Consider the following 19,470-nt stretch of genomic DNA (forward strand, 5'->3'; position numbering starts at 1 on the left):
AAGTTGTGTCCAACTATTTTGTGACCCCAAGGGCTGTAACCTGCCAGGTTCCTTTGTACATGGAATTTCCCAGACAAGAATACTGGAGTGGGTTGCCATTTCCTTCTCCAGGCGGTCTTCCCAACCCAGAGGCTGAACTCACGTCTCCTGCATTGGCAGGCAGGTTCTGTACCACTAGGGCCACCCAAGAAGCCCTTCAGTATAGCCGACCTGACTGCTGCATGCATGGCACTTTAAGAGTCTGTAAAAGCCACTCATGAAAACCTTAGTTGCTTTCTAGGAAATTCAAGATACATGAACTGTATCAATGGTGAGATCAACATCTCCTATAACTTCTGAGGATGTGAAGTCAAGGCTGCCATGCAAAAGAGAAAATGATTCAACAGATAATACCTGATGTAAGGGCTGTTTCAGTTCAGTTCAGTTCAGTCGCTCAGTTTAGGAATAGCTAGTTATTAAGATATCTCGTTTGATGTATCAGGAGAGGCACTAGATTCAACGAAGCTTGAAATCAGCTTATCCATGTTGTTTCTGGGATTTTTAACAATTATTTTATGAATTATCTTATAAATAATAAAAATATTGTGTAAAAAAATTACATAATTTAAACTTTTTATTTTGTATTGGGGTATAGCAGATTAACAATGTTGTGATAGTTTCAGAGGAACAGCAAAGGAACTCAGCCATATATATATACATGTATCCATTCTCCCCCAAACCCCCTCCCATCCAAGTTGGCACATAACATTGAAGATCATATAATTTGTGCTAAAGAAACAACATATAACTCTTAATTTGGCAGGAAGACTGACTGCCATGCACCAAACTTGAATATTGTGGACACTCCCGCAAACGGTATCAAAACAGTTCATGAAACTTTCACAAGATACAGATTTGGTTAAACTGTAACTTCAATTTCATTGTATGTATCACTGAAAGTCAAAGTCACTGAGTCATGTCTGACTCTTTGCGACCCCATGGACCATATAGTCCATGGAATTCTTCAGGCCAGAGTACTGGAGTGGGTAGCCTTTCCCTTCTCCAGGGGATCTTCCCAACCCAGGGATGGAACCCAGGTCTCCTGCATTGCAGGCAGCTTCTTTACCAGCTGAGCCACAAGTATAATTCAGCAAAAATCAGACTTTCTTATAATCCAATTAAACTAGTAATCATATATACTCATTCCACTGGGTTCTACTTTGTGGAACAGAAGTTTTATTAAAACTGTGAGAAAACAACATTATTAAAATTTCTTTATATTTTCAGCATGAATCAATTTTAAAATATAAAGTAGAAATTCATATTTTAAGTGGTCACTTTAATTGAATTTTGATGAAATGGTTTTACCTTAGTAATAGCTCTGAAGTATCTCTGAACTATAAATAGCAAGTAATTCTTGACAGCTTGAACAAGCACACTTTATGTCAATATCCACAAATAAAACCTATTGCCTCTCTTGAATATAAAAATTTGAATCCCACAAGGCTGGCAGTGGAAATCCATCTCATGGTGAAGTTTGGCTGAACCACATACTCTAAATCCAAAGTCCACCTTTGACTGGACACACACACACACAATTCATACATATTCCACACAGTCCACCTTTGGACACACACACACACACTATTCATACATATTCCACACAATCCACCTTTGACTGGACACACACACACTATTCATACATATCCAATCCCACAGGCTCTTACAATGTAACTGACCCTCCTCCTAGAAAGAGGTGGAGTCAGTGTTCCTTTTCTTTGAAGCTGGGATTTGACCTTCTATGACTTCAGGTGATCAAGAGTATAGTGATCACCTTGACCACCTGCTGACCAACGTGATCACTTTCAAGGCTAAGTCCTAAAAAAGACCCAGCTTCAGAGTCCTGAAATAAGTCCAGCTGCCTTTCAAGGAAAGGTTCAGCCATTAATAGGGAGATACTCAAAGAATCTCTCCTAGCCTGGATGTGAAAAACCCTTTGGAGAGGACCCCAGAGCTACCACCTCACTTAACTTCAGGAGAAACCCAGAAGCAGAAGGGTCCAACAGATGCTCCTGAATTCCTGATCCACAAAATGCTTGAGATCATATTGTCTCTTGCCAATATATTTCAGATGATTAGTCACACAACAGTAACTAATGCACACTGGTGACACCAACTGTCACAGCCATCACTGCTTGAGCTCAGACTGCAGCTCTACCTTTTGACAGTTTGGTCCAAATTTATAAGCATAACCCTTCCCTTTCCTCTGCAACACAGGTAAAACAAAGACCGGAACCTTAAACTAAACCTGGTGATGATAATATACAGAAGTTTAACATGCAGTAAGATACACTTGTTTTCTAAACTTAGTTCACTGATCCTTATTACATGGGCTTGTAGTAAGAACACTTCTCTTGCTGTTTAGACTGCTTGGAAGTTTTTTTTCCTGAGGTCCCATCTGCATAATTTACACAGGGGCTGCAAACTCAGATTATTATACCCAAAGGCCTCAAGGTAAAATGTTATCAGACTTGAAAACAAACTTTATTGTAGACTGGGCTTTACAATTCCTAGCCAAAGACAAGGAGAAACTTAGTTTTTAAAAAAATCAGTTTGGGTTTAAATCAAATTCCAGATGCGTGAATATATAAAGTGCTACTTTCTCAAGAGCATTCACCTACTCCAGTTGTCAAGTAAGTACCTTTGTGAAAAACTATACTAAAAATAGTTTCAGGTAAACTTTCTGTAACTCAGAAAGTCAGATTTGTGCAAGGACTATTAAGTTACCTGAAATACTTTCTAGCTATCGATAGCTTTGGTGTTTTAAAAACTATCATTCTAAGAATTAGCCTAATTTAGATTAAATTATTTTACAAATAAATAAGGATTAGTAAACTGATTAGGATTTTTAAAAGTATACTAACAGTTGTAAAAATTTGATTATATACTGAAATGTGTTGGTCAAAATGTAACTACAAATGAATATTTATCCATATTCAAATTGAATAGTTAAATCAAGTTTTTAAAAATTTAGGGCAAGGTTCTTAAAAATGTAAGAACTCTCTCGAGTGACCAAACTTGAGACATGACAACTTACAAATAGGGATCACAGTATTCAACCAACAGTAAATTATTTTCCTTGAGGTTTTAATGTATGCATAATTCTTTCCACCTTAGAATTAATTCTTTAGCTTTAAAAATAATTATCAAATCACAGACAAATCATGTACAGTTGGGTTTATTTCCACAAGTTTGAAACTCTTGCTTTTGACAAGAGTACTACAGTAATATTAGGAATAGACAACTTCCTACACTGTCAAATATATAAAAGTTCCTTCTGCATTTTCCTCAAACACTGATCAACACGCAGATTCAGTCCATATTTGCTTTCATTTATCTACTGAGTGTACCCAAGCTTTTTCTTCAGAGATTCTGGCATCTCAGGTGGAGGAGGGCGAGGGAGCCTGAAGTAGACCTTCACAGAGTCATAGATAAACCACTGTAGTGCAGTCAGAGTGCCAATCATGATGATACGGGCAAAGAGTCCCTTCCATACACCTGGATAAAATACGAAATGTAAGTGAAAAACATACTCCCAAGTGTTACTCTTTCTTTAGAGGGGAGGAAACAAATCCTACCTCTAAATCCAAGCCTCTTGAGGACCTGAGAGGCACTGCTACCCTTCTCTTTATTCAACACAGACACCACGGAATCAGCAGGGTGAGAAACAATGGCACAAAAGACTCCAGCTGAAAAAAGTCAAGACAAATGACCCATTATGGAGTCAATTAAAAAAACTTTTTCACATGATAGCTGACAACCTTTCCATGAGTAGTAAAATTTTATGTTTTTTAAAAAACTGTATTTTAGAGCGAGACTTGACAAATTTTAAAGCAGTCTATCCTATGTAAAACAGAACCACCCTGCAAGTTATATTCAGATTTTAACCAACACTTTCTCTTGTATTAAAATTTGTTCTTAGTTTAATTATGACATGCAAACCACAAAACAATTATTTTAGGAACTAATTAGCAAGTATTTATGAGTGTATCAAATGCAACAGAAAGGTAAAACTTCTTTGGAATATTTTTCCCTCACAAAAGAAGTCAAGAATGGAACTGATTCTTTGTTCTTCATTTCACGAACATGTTCTAAGTAGTTCATACCTATGTAACCTGCCACAAATGTGACAACCAGCTGCTCTGGCTTTGAACATTCACTTCGGGGCTTGGGAACCACAAACTTGTACAATGCTTCAACAGTACGTTCAAAGCAGGCAAACTTCATCATGGTGTATGGTATCTGTCTCATCCAGAGAGGAGCAACCCCCTTGTAGAACCTAGGAAATCAGAAGACTTATTTCACTCAGTTGCACATATTCATCTAGCAGTTTTTCATTACTAACAGAAGTGTCCGCATACCAGTCGAGTCCTGATAGTAAAAAATGGCAGCACAAGTGCATGTCATTTCTATCAGAACCTAAGACTAACATGCAGGTATATTTATCTTACATGCCAATGACTCAAGCACCTTTGACTATACAACCAAAAAAGTTGCTGGATGTTTCTTTGACTGAACTACAAGAAACCAGAAGTTTACAAGTAGAACTCAGCTCAAGACTGGCATCCACAAAGGTGGATCTAAGGAAGCATGTGTGGCCTGACCATATATATGCCAACTCTTAACGGTGAACACAGATGACAGGAATTCTAACAAGGGTACTTTCCAACCCCTAAGCTGAGAGTTAATGTGCTAACAAATACAGTTTTATCAAATTAGTATTTTATACTACATATTTAGGCAAATGTTTACTTACGCCTTTAAGCCTTCTTCCTTATACATTTTGGGAGCTGCATCCCTCAGAGTGTTAGCATAACCTGGTTGGGTTTGAATTCGAACCTTAGCAGCTTCCATAGGAGCCAGAGCAATGTCAGCAAAGAATTCAGCACTGGCAGAGGCAGCCAAATACAGTGATGTGCGCCACAGATAGGCATTCTCCTAAATGAAGAAACACAAGGAGGAACATGAATTGCTGTTGCACTGGCTGTTCTCAGTAAGACACAGTTCTAGAAAATGGTTAAATTTCAGGTATTTTAAGTGTTTCTCTATCACACAGTCCACAGATAACACACGCCACTGAATACTTCTCAGTATTTAGTGTTTACTTTGGACACCAAGGATATCTAACCAGTCCATCCTAAGGGAAATCAATCCTGAATATTCTTTGAAAGGACTAATGCTGAAGCTGAAACTCCAATACTTTGACCACCTGATGCAAAGAACTGACTAATTTGAAAAGACCCTGATGCTGGGAAAGATTGAAGATGGGAGGAGAAAGCGACGATAGAGGATGAGATGGTTGGATGGCATCACCAACTCAATGGACATGAGTTTGAGCAAGCTCCTGGAGTTGGTGATGGACAGGGAAGCCTGGTGTCCATGGGGTGGTAGAGTTGGACACGACTGAGCAACTGAACTGAACATCAACCATAGTACACTGTGAATATTTTTAAACTCAAATCCAACTTCCTTGGAAAGCAGCACAGCATTAAAAAAAAGCACTGAAATCTAGTGAAATGCAGTTTATCTTATCCTGTCTCTATTAAAATAGCCTTATGACTTGAAACACGTTCACTATTTCTGAGACTATTTTTTCAGCTCTAAAATAAGGTGGATCAAACAAAGAAGATGCTTTTTGGTCTTACCCTTTAAGTTAAAAGCTTAGGACTTTCCATTTCAAAATTAAATTACATACCTCTCCAAGCATGTTGCTGTACAAAACTTTGAAGACTTCATAAAAGCCAAACTTGCAGAGTCCCTGCAAGGAGTAGCCAATGAAAGTCGGAGCCCATCCTTTGGCCAAACCACGAAAACCATCCTCTTTGAGTGTAACTGAAAATCCATTAAATATGCCCTTGTACTTTTGTGGGTCCACCTTTACATAAAACGAGAAGAAAAAAAATTAAATGTACCAAAGGGATAACACTTCTCATAATTTTATTATTTTTTCTTTTGGTTCTTATATAATCTCTAGTAACTATACAAAGTTAGGTAAACACAAGTTCACTCCATGTTATCCACTTAATGTCTGTAATTATCTTTGTAAATGTAACTTTTTGTACATTAAAGTCTAGCTTTCTTTCAGTGAGACTTGTCTTAATAGGTTATTAAGAGAATAAAATTCCTATAAAAATACATAATAAAACTGACACTTTAAGAGATTTTTCCACCACCCAACTCTTCTAACAGCTTAAAAATTAGTCTTAAAGCTACTTTATAAACAACATATCATGTCCACATCCCTGAAATATGCTAGCTCATTAATTATAGTTTTGTGAACTTAAGAGAATCAAATTAAATACAAATTAAGAAGGTACATCAACATAATTCTCTTTTGACTTAAATTCACTTTGAGACATGCATAAAACACTCTAGCAGAGGGATATTTAATATTCACTCTATTAACTAACAGGGGTAAAAATCTTATCTATTTCTGCCAGTACTATAAGGGCTGATATACATACATCACCTTCCTCTCCCTGCTAATATTTCAACTTCCTTTCTCTTTTAGGTAAGTAGACTTCTAATCCTGTTTGGGACAAATAAATTTTTGATGTTTGATTATTTTTGTTTCAATAATCCTACTTAAGACATTTTAATTGTAAAAGAAAATCTTTTTATGTTAAGTATGCAAGAAGCTTTGCCCGCAAATTTTAAATACTCAAACACTGTCTTTTTTTAAAATCTACAGTGTTCTCTGCCTTGATCTTATCAACAAATAAGAGATATGAAGTCACATCATACAGTACACAAAGAATGACAGCCTGCTCTAACACGTAACTGCTTATAAAATGCTATTTGGATGTAACTGCTTATAAAATGTTACTTGGAGCATAAAAAATCAGCAGGCCTTTAAGAACTCTAGGCAGAATTAAGCCCAGCAGCAAAAAAGAAAAAAGAAAACACATAGCTTTATCTTAAAAGAGGTATTTCTTGGATTTAAAACACTAAAGTAAAAATCTTACTGAGTAAAAGAAATTTGAGTTTGGTTTCCTACTAAAATTTCTGGCAGTTGTAATGTCTTCAAATTCTTATCACTTGTGAAGTCTCTTAATATTTGGAATTAAGTCATACACAAAGAGATGTTCAGTGTTGTCATCTCAATACAAACCTGCATACGGCATTTCACTAAATCCAGAGGAACAACAGCAGTGTGTGTCAGACCACAACTTAAGACCCCACCAAAGCCACACAGTGCATAAAACTTCGCGGAGCCATATTCACAACTGTACTCTGTAATAAGACAAGACACACCATGCATTTTAATATAATACTCATGTTACTGGTTATCAACTTACCTCTTGGACAGTTAGGTTTCCACACAGCTTATTAGTAGATAATAGCCATGCTTCAACAATGTTTTATTTAGTCCAACATGCAAAAACAAACCTGCATCCTGCATTTAACCAGATCTAGAGGAACCAATGCTGTATGTGTTGTGCCACAGCTAATAATTCCTCCAAGTCCACAAAGGATAAAGAATCTGCCAGATCCATAGTCACAGCTATACTGCTCTGTTTGATTGAAAAAAAAGAATCAAATAAGTATTTCTTCAGAGATGACTAAGGCCACGGAAATGCAAGAGAAACTACATTTCCTTGGGAAAAAGTACAATAACATCTTAACAGCTCTGGCCATGGTTTACAAGTAAACAAAGATAATTTTCCACCTGGTGTGAACACGAAATCCACTGCCAAAATCAAAACAATCATTTAAAGATTATGAAGGTTTTTATCTGTGAGATACTATCCCTCTCTCATTATGCCATATTAATTTTAAAGAAAGTTTTCTACATCATTAATAGCTCTTCCAATTAAAACCAAACTTCAGATTATTACTGGCTGATAAGAACACATTTCTGAGGTACAAATCAAATTCAAATCGTGTAAAAGCTTGCAAACCTCTTACCCCAACCACTAACCAATACTATTCCCACCCATGGATTCCTATAGTGTAAAACTAGATAAACAAATTTCTCCAGTCAAATACATTTACTACACAAATGACCACGGATTTAACTTTCTAAATTGGAGGACCGATTGATCATGTAAAGGTTTTTTACCTACACTAAAGACAGAACAGAAAGGCATACATGATTTTTTAAAATCTTTATACAGTTTACAAGTGCAAGGTAGGTAACATTTTCAATACTCTTCCTGCAATTTGGTTTTCAAGTTTCTCTGTATATACACTCCACTGGGATTTAAAACACAAAGGATTAAAATAAAGTTGTGTCTAAACATCAAGAAAACCGAGATGATCAAAAGTATTCCTAGCAACTCTTATCTCCTTTCTGTGGTCTCTCCAGGGCTACAGATCAGGAGCATTAAAAAAGACTCAGCTATCTCAGGTAGCTTGTGTCTACTAGTATTAGACCCCGGGAACACCCAAGGGAGGGAATAAAGTAACAACTAAGGGAGGGAGTACTTTTAAGAAAATCAAAGCAAAATCAAAGAACAGATAATACAGTTAGAACTACTGCGGCCAGAAGTTAGGAAGGCGGCTTTACCCAATACTTTGTCTGCTGACCGAACGAGCTCACCGCGGAGAAGAGAAGGAGCTAGTCACGGCCTCTATGCCTCTAGGCTTTCGAGGACGTGGAGGTCATGGAGGGAACAGAGCCTAGGCCCTTCCACGTCCTTGAGGAAGGGCCAAGGATCCAACACCCGGCTGAGGGCGGAACGGGCTGACATCCTCGGACAAAGCAACTGGGCTCCGTCCTGAAGGGCTGACGCGTCCTTCCCTGTCCTCCAGGCCGGGCCAGGCCACGAAAGCCGAGGGGGCCACGAATATAACTCCCGACCGTATAGGGACAGGGTCCGACCTCACCTTCTACAGCCGCGGCTGCCAGGTTGCGGGAGCGGCGGGGTGGGCCCGGGGGCCCGGCGGGGTCGCTGCGGGGCCCGGCGAGACCATCATGCACCAACTGCAGGTGAGGCGCGTTGAAGGGGTTCGCCCGCGCCAGGTGCACCACGGACGAGTACATCTTCCTAGGAAAAGAGGAAGCGGGGGTGAGAGGAAAGGCCAAAAGGGCTGGAAGGCCCGCCAAAGTCACCTGCACGCTGGGAACCCCCACGCGGGCCTGGCCTCTTCCCGTCTCTGCGCCCTTGAAGAGGTCACAGCGGCCTCCCAAAAGAAGGAAGTCCACCGCGCCTACAGCCAAAGGAGCACCCCACCCGGGCTCTGCTCCCTGCACCTTCAGCGGGGAAGGCCAAACCACACTCACTCCCTAAGATGGCGAACACAAGACCGGTCTCTCGCAAACGCTGCAGCTCACAGAGGCCGAACGTCCTCCGGGCCTTTAGATCTGTGCCCTTCGCGCGTCGTCAGCGCGACGCACACAGCGCGTCACTACCGGCAGATAGCATCCATTGGCGGAGAAGAACGCCGAGGCCTTAACGTCATCGCGTTCTCCTAGCAACCCTATCCCCGCCCCACTCGCCCCAGCCCTTCCGGCCCGGCCTTTGCGCAGGAGGATTCATTCTGCGCTTGCGCGCATTCCGGGCAAGGTTTTTGAGCTGTGTGGGAGCGTGTTTGTGACCTTCTTTTTTTGTCCCTTCACCTTCAAACGTCTCTCTTAGAATCCTGGCTGCCTTTCTTTTCATTTAAATGAGTCCCAATATAGTAGTCACTTTAAAAAAATGTGGATACATGATGATATATTATTTCGGTGTTAGAATGTCACTACAGTATTTTGTGTCACAACTTCTGCCATTACGGTACTTTTTTTTTTTTTTTTTAAGTTGCATCCATTGACATTACACATAGACTTTCTGCATTTCCCATCAGACTTTAGGAGAGTATTTTAAAAGGAAACGTGTAATAATTCTTAAGACTGCTTGCTGCTTCATCACAATAGTTTATATAACATATAACAGCACTGGGGCTTCCCAGGTGGCAAGGGGTAAATGCTTGCCAATGAAGGAAACAAAGAGACTCAGGTTCTATCCCTGGGTAGGGATGATCTTAAGACATGCCCTGGAGGAGGGCATGGCAACCCACTCCGGTATTCTTGCCTGGAGAATCCCATGGATACAGGAGCCTCCTGAGCTATAGTCCATAGGGTTGCTAAGAGTCCAACTGGAGTGAAGTGACATAGCACGCAAGCACGCACATGATAGCATTAAATAAATTACTTTTAACAAGTGGGAGTTCAAGGGTGAACTAGAGTGAAAGTGACTGGCTGCAGATTTTTAATGTCAAAATCTTTAGCTTTAGTTAAACAAGACCTACTTTAATTAAGAAGAATTTAGTAGAGGTCAAACCTCTGTTAGAATTCTGGCTCTCGCATTTCCCTAGCTATTGCTAACCTAACTTTGGGAATTTACTTCATCTCTGTGCACCTGTCTGTTAAATGGTAGAAACAGAGCTGGCCTCATGGGCCTGTTACCTGTACAGTTATACATGACCTATGCTTGGTTTAATTTCTGTTGTCACCGTTTTGAAATTCTTAATGAACAAGAGACCCTGTGTTTTTCATTTTGCACTGGGTCCTGCAGATTATGTAACTGGTCCTGGACAGGAGTCATACCTTTCTTGCAGAGTTTGTGAAAACTCAGTGAGATAGTATCTTTTTTTTTCTTCTTCCATTTTTGTTTGATTAAATGGACTTGAAAAATTAAGCTAAGTCATGTATACTAATGGTAGCAATATTGACTAAAATTCCATTCCTATATAAGCATGCAAGATTTTTATAGAAAATTAGCATTACAATATTAGAAAATTATTCACTATTAGCGTCCTAAGAAAAAAACTGGACAAACCTTTCAAAAGCAGATATCAGGGGCTTCATTCTTGTCAATTTCCCATCCTTTGACTAGAGTTCAATAATAATTTTGGTGAGATCAATATTTAGTGTTCACATTTTTATGACTATTATTTACAGTAAGCGATGGTAAATGGTATATTTCCAATATTGAATGATTTATTATCCTCCAGAGGTAATAATTGTCACTTTTAACATTTGTTCGGTTTTCTAATCACTCATCACTAGTTCAAAATCTGCTGTATTAGTTTGCTAGAGGCTAATATAGGTAATAATTGTCACTTTTAACATTTGTTCGGTTTTCTAATCACTCATCACTAGTTCAAAATCTGCTGTATTAGTTTGCTAGAGGCTATTATAACAAAGTACCTCAGACTGCATGGCTTAAGCAAAAGAAACGTCTGTTCTCATAGTTCTCAGTGAAAAAGTTTGTAAAAGTGGAGGTTTTTAGTCAAGGAGCAGAGTTGGGATGAGTGGGGTGTTAGTGGATGAGAAGTTACTAACAGGTTAGGGTAATTCTTGCTAAATTGATGTAACAGGATTGCTGAAGAAGGAAAGCCAAAGTTGTCAGATATCACTTGAGAGATGAGGAATTTGATTAGGTATTGAGGATAATCAGTTACCAAGTTTGGGAGATTCTAGCTAAACTGATTTGCAGAATTCTTGCTACACTTGGGCTCCTTATGATTATGCCCAAGTATGGGCTTAGTGGAAAAAGGGCTCAGAGTAGCGTAACTAAAGTTTGGTCAAGGAGAGAGTCTTCGTCAGTGCCTTCCTGTAGCATACCAAGGCAGTCTGGCATTTTAATTTCATTTCATATAGGCCACCATTGGATTAAAATTTCAGCCAAACTGTTTACAGACACATTACACATCCATACATGACTACTGGAAAAACCATTGATTTGACTAGGCAGACCTTTGTTGACAAAGTAATGTGTCTGCTTTTTAATATGCTATCTAGGTTGGTCATATCACAAATTAGAGTTTCCCAAATCTGGTTTCTCATCAAAGCACCTGGGGAGCTTTTAAAACACAGATGTTCTCAGATCTCAAAAGATTACTTTAATAAGTCTGATGAAGAGTCCTGCTGCTGCTGCTGCTGCTAGGTTGCTTCAGTCGTGTCCGACTCTGTGTGACCCCATAGACGGCAGCCCACCAGGGTCTTCTGTCCCTGGGATTCTCCAGGCAAGAACACTGGAGTGGGTTGCCATTTCCTTCTCCAATGCATGAAAGTGAAAAGTGAAAGTGAAGTTGCTCAGTCATGTCTGACTCTTCATGACCCCATGGACTGCAGCCTACCAGGCTCCTCAGTCCATGGGATTTTCCAGGCAAGAGTACTGGAGTGGGTTGCCATTGCCTTCTCTGGATGAAGAGTCCTAAAAACTGCCATTTTTAATAAGATTCCAAGGTTATTCTTAAAATAGCCAGGTGTAGGGACTGCTGATCTAAGAAATTCAAAGATAGGCTAGAGCCTTTGAAATGGGCCTGCCCCAGCAGTGACAGCATCTTGAATTATCTAGTTTGCCACGGTTGTAAAATGCTGTTACTGGAAAGGAATCTCTGCTGAGCTGGTCTGCTTCAGACTGACTGTTAACTTTGATCTTCCACATGGAAGAGCAAGGTGCAAGGCTGCAGTGCACACCATCAGTGCCCCATACAAACTCAAGCACCTTAAGTAAGAGAAGTATAAAAAGAGACAGGAGAATATCAGCTGCTTAAATACAGACACAGCCACGTGCTTGGTAACATACAGGAAATTTTAGAGAGAAATTTATATATCTGAAGAATAGCAAATGTGAAAAATAATGAGTATAAAATGAAGAGACTATGCAGTTCCCTGGAGGCCTACTGGTTGGGATTCCAGGGTTCCACTGCAATGGCCCAGGTTCAGTCCAGGGTCGAGGAACTGAGATCCTGCAAGCCAAAGAAAAAAGAACGAACTAAGCCTTACTAAAAGGAATAGAAATGGTTTTGTTTATCCTTAGATGGTACAGACTATATCTAACACCTAAATTTAAATGTAGTTTTATCACAGTTCAAGTCTCACGCCACTTGGGATGTTTTGCCTGTAGCGACTAAGAGGCCTACTCACAAAAAAGATAAAGTACGTGCTCAGTTGCTCAGTCATGTCTGACTCTTTGTGACCCCATGGACTGTAGCCCGCCAGGTTCCTCTGTCCATGGGATTCTCCAGGCAAGAATATTGGAGTGGGTTGCCATGCCCTCTTCCAGAGGATCTTCCTGACCCAGAGATAGAACCCACATCTTCTGCAGCTCCTAAATTGGCAGGCAGATTACTTTACCACTGAGCCACTTGGGAAGCCCAAACAATAAAGAAAAGCCATCAAAATCAGGATATGACCAGTGATATAATACTACTGTCCAATCTATAGGTCCTACCTAAATTTTCCAATACTGTCATTTATAGCAAAAATAATAATAATAATAAAAACTAACCAAGAATACCTTTTATTCTAGTCCACTATCCAGTCTAGCTGCATGCTACATTTAATTTTCATGTCACTTTAAGTTTCTTCAATTTGGAACAGTTATAACTTTCTTTTTCATTCATGCCCTTGGCATTTTAAGAGTACAAGACAGTTATTTTTAAAAATGTTGTTCAAACTGGGCCTCTCTGATATTTTCTCAGGACTGGATTTAGAGTATACATTTAGGGCAGGAGTATCATAGGAATGATTCCTTCTTCTTTTCGGAGTGTCATATCAGAAGGCACATTATGTTGATTTGTTGTGTTACTGATGAGTGAAACTTTGATCACTTGATCAAGTTGGCATTTGCCCAGTTTCTTTACTGTAAGGTTACTATTTTTGTCTGTAATTAATATGTAGTTTGTGGGGAGATACTTTGAGACTGGGCTTCCCTGGTATCTCGGTGGTATACAATCCACCTGCTAATACCGGAGACCCAGGTTTGATTCCTGGGTTGGGAAGAGCCCCTGGAGGAGGGCATGGCTATTCACACTCACATTCTTGCCTGGAGAATCCCATGGACAAAGGAGCTTGGTGGGCTATAGTCCATAGCGTCACACAGAGTTGGACACAACTGATGCTGAAGCTGAAACTCCAGTACTTTGGCCACCTCATGTGAAGAGTTGACTCATTAGAAAAGACCCTGATGCTGGGAGGGATTGGGGGCAGGAGGAGAAGGGGACGACAGAGGATGAGATGGCCGGATGGCATCACCAACTCGATGGACATGAGTTTGAGTGAACTCGGGATGGGCAGAGGCCTGGCGTGCTGCGATTCATGGGGTCGCAAAGAGTCGGACACAACTGAGCGACTGAACTGAACTGAACTGAAGCAACTTGGCACAGTACAGCATTTGAGACTACCTAAGTATTCTGTTCTACAACAAACTTTCAACTACTAATTTTCACATTTGTCAGTGATTGTTGCTTGAATCAATTACTATTGTGATAATTGCCAAATAGTGATTTTCTAACTCTATCAGTCCTACGTTTATTCTACTACTAGGAAGTGCTTTCCTTTTCCCTCTTATTTAGTTCATTTATTTGTATCAGTATGGACTAATGGATTCCCATTTTATTCAACAAATTGTAATCCAATACCAACATTATTTCTTTTAATGCTTCTCTTGTCCCAGATTTGACCAGTGGGAACCCCTTTAAGCTGACCTTACATTTTTTATACAAGTCCCCATCATTTTTTGAGGACTTTGTTACATTCTGGTGCAGCAAGAGGTTCCAGGCTCACCTTATACTTTTTCTACCCCAGCCCTGGAATCAGCCATTTCTCCGAAGAGCTTTGGTTCTGTTTACAAGAGAATAACAGAAACAAAAATCTGGGAGCAAAATATGGTTAATGTTCTGAGGTGTTTTCTCAGTGTATATACATACATACATACACATTTCTATCAATCCATCCATCATTGATTATACCTTCTATTTTTAAAATTTTAAATAATTTGTTTTTTTCTGTGCTTGGTCTTCATTGCTGTGCACAAGCTACTCTCTGGTTGCCTTGCTCAGGCTTCTTATTGTGGCTTGTCTTGTGGAGCACTTATTCTAGGCCATGTGGCTCTGTAGTTGTAGCATGTGGGCTCCAGAGTATGGGCTCAGTTGCTCCAAGGCATGTGGAATCTTCCTGGACCAAGGATGGAACTGTGTCCCCTGCACTGGCAAGGGGATTCTTAACCACTGGACCACCAGGGAAGTCTGATTATATCTTCTTCCTTTTTAATTGCTATTCTTTGCTTCAACAACTCATCTGGTTTATATATATAAAGTCATTTTTTAATGTATTTTTGGCTGTCCTGGATCTTTCTTGCTGCTTGGGCTCTTCTCTTGCTGTGGTGAGCAGGGGTTACTCTCTAGCTGCAGTATGCAGGCTTCTCATTGCAGTGGCTTCTCTTGCTGTGGACCAGGGGCTTGAGGGCTTGGCGGCTTCAGTAGTTGTGGCTCCTGGGCTCTAGAGCACACGCTCAGTAGCTGTGGTGCACAGGCTTAGTTGCTCCATGGCATGTGGGATCTTCCCAGATCAGGGATCAAACCCATGTCTCCTGAGTTGGCAGGCAGACTCTTTACCACTGAGCCACCAGGGAAGCCCCGATTATATGTTCTTTTAAAAACCATGAGTGCACACAAATACTTCCAAATCAGAATTCCCCAGAATTCATTCTAGCCTTTTTCTTTCCACACTTACAGTACCCTTATTTGGTTTTCATTACCTTTGATATATTGTCTCTTACTTGCTTATCCCTTTCTTTTGGAACCAATTTCTCAATCCTGCCCACTGTCTCCCTGGCATAAACCTTACAGGCCCACTGGCGCTGGTTACCTGAAATGAAGAAGAGAAACCAATAAATTAAAGACACAAACCAATGTTTTTTAAGGAAAAGAAAAATATAGGGAGAAGAGGAAGAGGAATGGAAAACAGCTTTGGCTATCATTATTAACAAATTAACTCCAAATTTGTATCAGTATAACTCAGTGAGAGTTTACTTCTTGCTTCTGTAATGCTTAATGCTGATTGAATGGTTCTTCAGGAAGTTCTCTTCCAAGTGGTGACTCATGGATCAAAGGTGCTTTAAACTTATGGCTATGCCATCTCAACACGTGACAACTGTTGGTTTGGCCAAGGACAGAGTTGCACACCCTCTCTCAGCTGCCTCAGAATGAAAGGAAAACATCACTTCTGCTCATGTTCCTTGATGGAGAAATAATCTTATGACATCACTCAGATGTACAGGATTGAGAAAGGTAACAGCATATGGATATTCAAGGACTCATTGGGCGTCCCTAGTGGCTCAGATGGTAAAGAATCTGCCTGCAATGTGGGAAACCCAGGTTCGATCCCTGGGTCAGGAAGAGCCTCTGGAGAAGGGAGCAGCAACCCACTCCCGTATTCTTGCCTGGAGAATTCCATGGATGGAAGAGCCTGGCAGGCTACAGTCCATAGGATCTCAAAGAGTTGGACAGGACTGAATGACCAACACATCCAATGTAGACACATTTGCACCGATTCTATTTATATCTAGATAACAACGTAGCTTCCTGATGAATATTCTTGGAGAATAACAATGAGAAAAAAATGAATAAACTTATTATACATAGCCCTTGGATATATACTATTAAATACAGCAGTCATCTATAAAAACGATTTCAGTTTTGGATTAGTTTACTTACATACTTTATTAACTTTTTTAAACAAAAGTCACATTTTATTTAGGTTGAAGTAAGAAAGGCAATGCCAAAGAATGCTCAAACTACTGCACAATTGCACTCATCTCACACGCTAGCAAAGTAATGCTCAAAATTCTCCAAGCCAGGCTTCAGCAATACATGAACCGTGAACTCCCAGATGTTCAAGCTGGTTTTAGAAAAGGCAGAGGAACCAGACATCAAATTGCCAACATCCGCTAGATGATGGAAAAAGCAAGAGAGTTCCAGAAAAACATATATTTCTGCTTTATTGACTATGCCAAAGCCTTTGACTGTGTGGATCACAATAAACTGTGGAAAATTCTGAAAGAGATGGGAATACCAGACCACCTGACCTGCCTCTTGAGAAACCTATATGCAGGTCAGGAAGCAACAGTTAGAACTGGACATGGAACAACAGACTGGTTCCAAATAGGAAAAGGAGTACATTAAGGCTGTATATTGTCACCCGGCTTATTTAACATATATGCAGAGTACATCATGAGAAACGCTGGACTGGAGGAAGCACAAGCTGGAATCAAGATTGCCGGGAGAAATATCAATCACCTCAGATATGCAGATGACACCACCCTTATGGCAGAAAGTGAAGAGGAACTAAAAAAGCCTCTTGATGAAAGTGAAAGAGGAGAGTGAAAAAGTTGGCTTAAAGCTCAACATTCAGAAAACGAAGATCATGGCATCCGGCCCCATCACTTCATGGGAAATAGATGAGAAACAGTGTCAGACTTTATTTTGGGGGGCTCCAAAATCACTGCAGATGGTGATTGCAGCCATGAAATTAAAAGATGCTTACTCCTTGGAAGAAAAGTTATGACCAACCTAGATAGCATATTGAAAAGCAGAGACATTACTTTGCCAACAAAGGTCTGTCTAGTCAAGGCTTTGTTTTTTCCAGTGGTCATGTATGGATGTGAGAGTTGGACTGTGAAGAAGGCTGCCGAAGAATTGATGCTTTTGAACTGTGGTGTTGGAGAAGACTCTTGAGAGTCCCCTGGACTACAAGGAAATCCAACCAGTCCATTCTGAAGGAGATCAGCCCTGGGTGTTCTTTGGAAGGAATGCTGCTAAAGCTGAAACTCCAGTACTTTGGCCACCTCATGCGAAGAGTTGACTCATTGGAAAAGACTGATGCTGGGAGGGATTGGGGGCAGGAGGAGAAGGGGACGACAGAGGATGAGATGGCTGGATGGCATCACTGACTCAATGGACGTGAGTCTGAGTGAACTCTGGGAGTTGGTGATGGACAGGGAGGCCTGGCGTGCTGCGATTCATGGGGTCGCAAAGAGTCGGACATGACTGAGCGACTGAACTGAACTGAAACTATGCAAAACTGATTTTCTTCACCAAAAATAATAGCAATATTCTCTATATTATTCCTAGATAAACCACAAAACACTTATTTTTGTTGGTTTTCTAGGTTTTGCTTGTAAATCAAGATAAGGCAGTACATATAGTCATGGAAAAAAGAAGAAAACAGACGGGTAAGTTGTTTGTATCCATGGCCTTTGAACTTGTCTTGACCATGAAACTGAAGTGTTTAACATATACCTGCCAAAAAGCTTATGAAGGTGTAGAGACAACAAAGGAAGGTAAACAGCAACAACCAGATGTGGAAGAACAATGGCAGGCTCTTCCATTCAAACTTTAACAATAATTTGTTCCTTTAACTTCATTTCGTAAAGACAAAATCTAAACTGAAATCCTTGTTTGGTGAGCTCACATGTTTCTCTGATGGTCTGATTATTGGATTGTCTGATTCAGAGATATGTTTTCTAGCAGTTGGTAGTAATTAGTAGTTAGCAGGATCATGTCTCTGTAATAGCCACTCCTAGTCCAAAGGCCAGAGAAGGCAATGGCACCCCACTCCAGTACTCTTGCCTGGAAAATCCCATGGACGGAGGAGCCTGGAAGGCTGCAGTCCATGGGGCCGCTGAGGGTCAGACACGACTGAGTGACTTCACTTTCACTTTTCACTTTCATGCATTGGAGAAGGGAATGGCAACCCACTTCAGTGTTCTTGCCTGGAGAATCCCAGGGACGGTGGAGCCTGGTGGGCTGCCATCTATGGGGTCACACAGAGTCGGACACGACTGAAGCGACTTAGCAGCAGCAGCAGCAGTCCAAAGGCTAATATACTCTTTCCTGGTGGTCCTTGTGAGTATCTCGATTATTAGCAGTCCAAGGTCGGAGAAACCCCAGCAAGACGGTAGGTGCTAGAGCGGCTGTGAGGAGATACCCCACGTCCATGGGCAAAGGAGAAGTCCCAGCAAGACAATAGGAGGGGTGAATTCATGTTTAGAATCAAACTCCATTCCCGCCAGGGATGCTCAGTGGCTCAAACAAACCTTGCGTGCACCAGGACCCAGGGACCCCACAGAGACTGAGACAGAACTGTGTTTGAGCGTCTCCTGTGGAGGTCCGGGTCAGCAGTGGACTGCTGCAGGGACAGGGGCTCTGGGTGCAGCCAACGTGGGTATGGCGGAAGCCCTCTTGGAGGAGGTCGCCATTAACCCCACCATAGAGCTGCCAGAACTTACACGGGACTGGGACATAGACTCTTGGAGGGCACAAACAGAACCTTACGTATCAGGACCCAGGAGAAAGGAGCAGTGATCCTCCAAGAGACTGACCCAGACTTGCCTGAGTCTCCAGGAGTCTCCAGTGGAGGCGTGGGTCGGTGGTGGCCTGCTGCAGGGCTGGGGGCACTGAGTGTAGCAGTACAAGCCTGGGATGTTTCGAAGGAGGTCACCATTCTCTTCCCTGGTGGCTCAGATGGTAAAGCCTCTGCCTGCAATGCGAGAGACCTGGGTTCGATCCCTGGGTTGGGAAGATCTCCTGGAGAAGGAAATGGCAACCCACTCCAGTACTCTTGCCTGGAGAATCCAGGACGGAGGAGCCTGGTGGGCCACAGTCCATGGGGTTGCAAAGAGTCGGACACAACTGAGTGACTTCACCATTATCTTC

General features: G+C 41.0%; 1 protein-coding gene and 1 non-coding gene across 3 annotated transcripts; both read right to left on the bottom strand.

Moving 5' to 3' along the window:
- Window positions 1–3,201: 3,201 nt before the first annotated feature.
- Window positions 3,202–9,395, bottom strand: SLC25A3 (solute carrier family 25 member 3). Of its 2 annotated transcripts, none has more exons than XM_040234932.1 (8): window positions 9,266–9,395; window positions 8,869–9,029; window positions 7,151–7,272; window positions 5,735–5,914; window positions 4,796–4,977; window positions 4,146–4,318; window positions 3,618–3,728; window positions 3,202–3,537 (listed from the first exon to the last, which is right to left on the bottom strand). In XM_040234932.1, exons 2-8 carry the CDS (start codon window positions 9,023–9,025, stop codon window positions 3,377–3,379), a joined length of 1,086 nt encoding a protein of 361 aa, XP_040090866.1. In that variant the 5' UTR covers window positions 9,026–9,029; window positions 9,266–9,395; the 3' UTR covers window positions 3,202–3,376. The 2 variants fall into 2 exon arrangements, with proteins under 2 accessions (XP_040090866.1, XP_040090864.1); XM_040234930.1 differs by lacking the exon at window positions 7,151–7,272 and adding an exon at window positions 7,429–7,553 and having other exon boundaries at window positions 9,266–9,387.
- Window positions 4,388–4,634, bottom strand: LOC120858979. The gene has a single exon (XR_005720003.1). It is a non-coding gene; the product is annotated as a small nucleolar RNA SNORA53 (small nucleolar RNA).
- Window positions 9,396–19,470: the final 10,075 nt, after the last annotated feature.

Source organism: Oryx dammah, unplaced genomic scaffold, assembly GCF_014754425.2.
Source record: "Oryx dammah isolate SB20612 unplaced genomic scaffold, SCBI_Odam_1.1 HiC_scaffold_29, whole genome shotgun sequence".
Taxonomy (NCBI): domain Eukaryota; kingdom Metazoa; phylum Chordata; class Mammalia; order Artiodactyla; family Bovidae; genus Oryx; species Oryx dammah.

Bases quoted from the DNA above. Each gene is read 5' to 3' on its own strand.
- SLC25A3 (XM_040234930.1), bottom strand. From the start codon at position 9,025: ATGTACTCGTCCGTGGTGCACCTGGCGCGGGCGAACCCCTTCAACGCG. The intron at 5,915-7,428 runs GTTTGTTTTTGC...TTTTATGTAAAG, and splicing joins TGGTTAAATGCAGGATGCAG to GTGGACCCACAAAAGTACAA. The intron at 4,978-5,734 runs GTATGTAATTTA...TTCTTCATTTAG, and splicing joins ACAGCAACATGCTTGGAGAG to GAGAATGCCTATCTGTGGCG.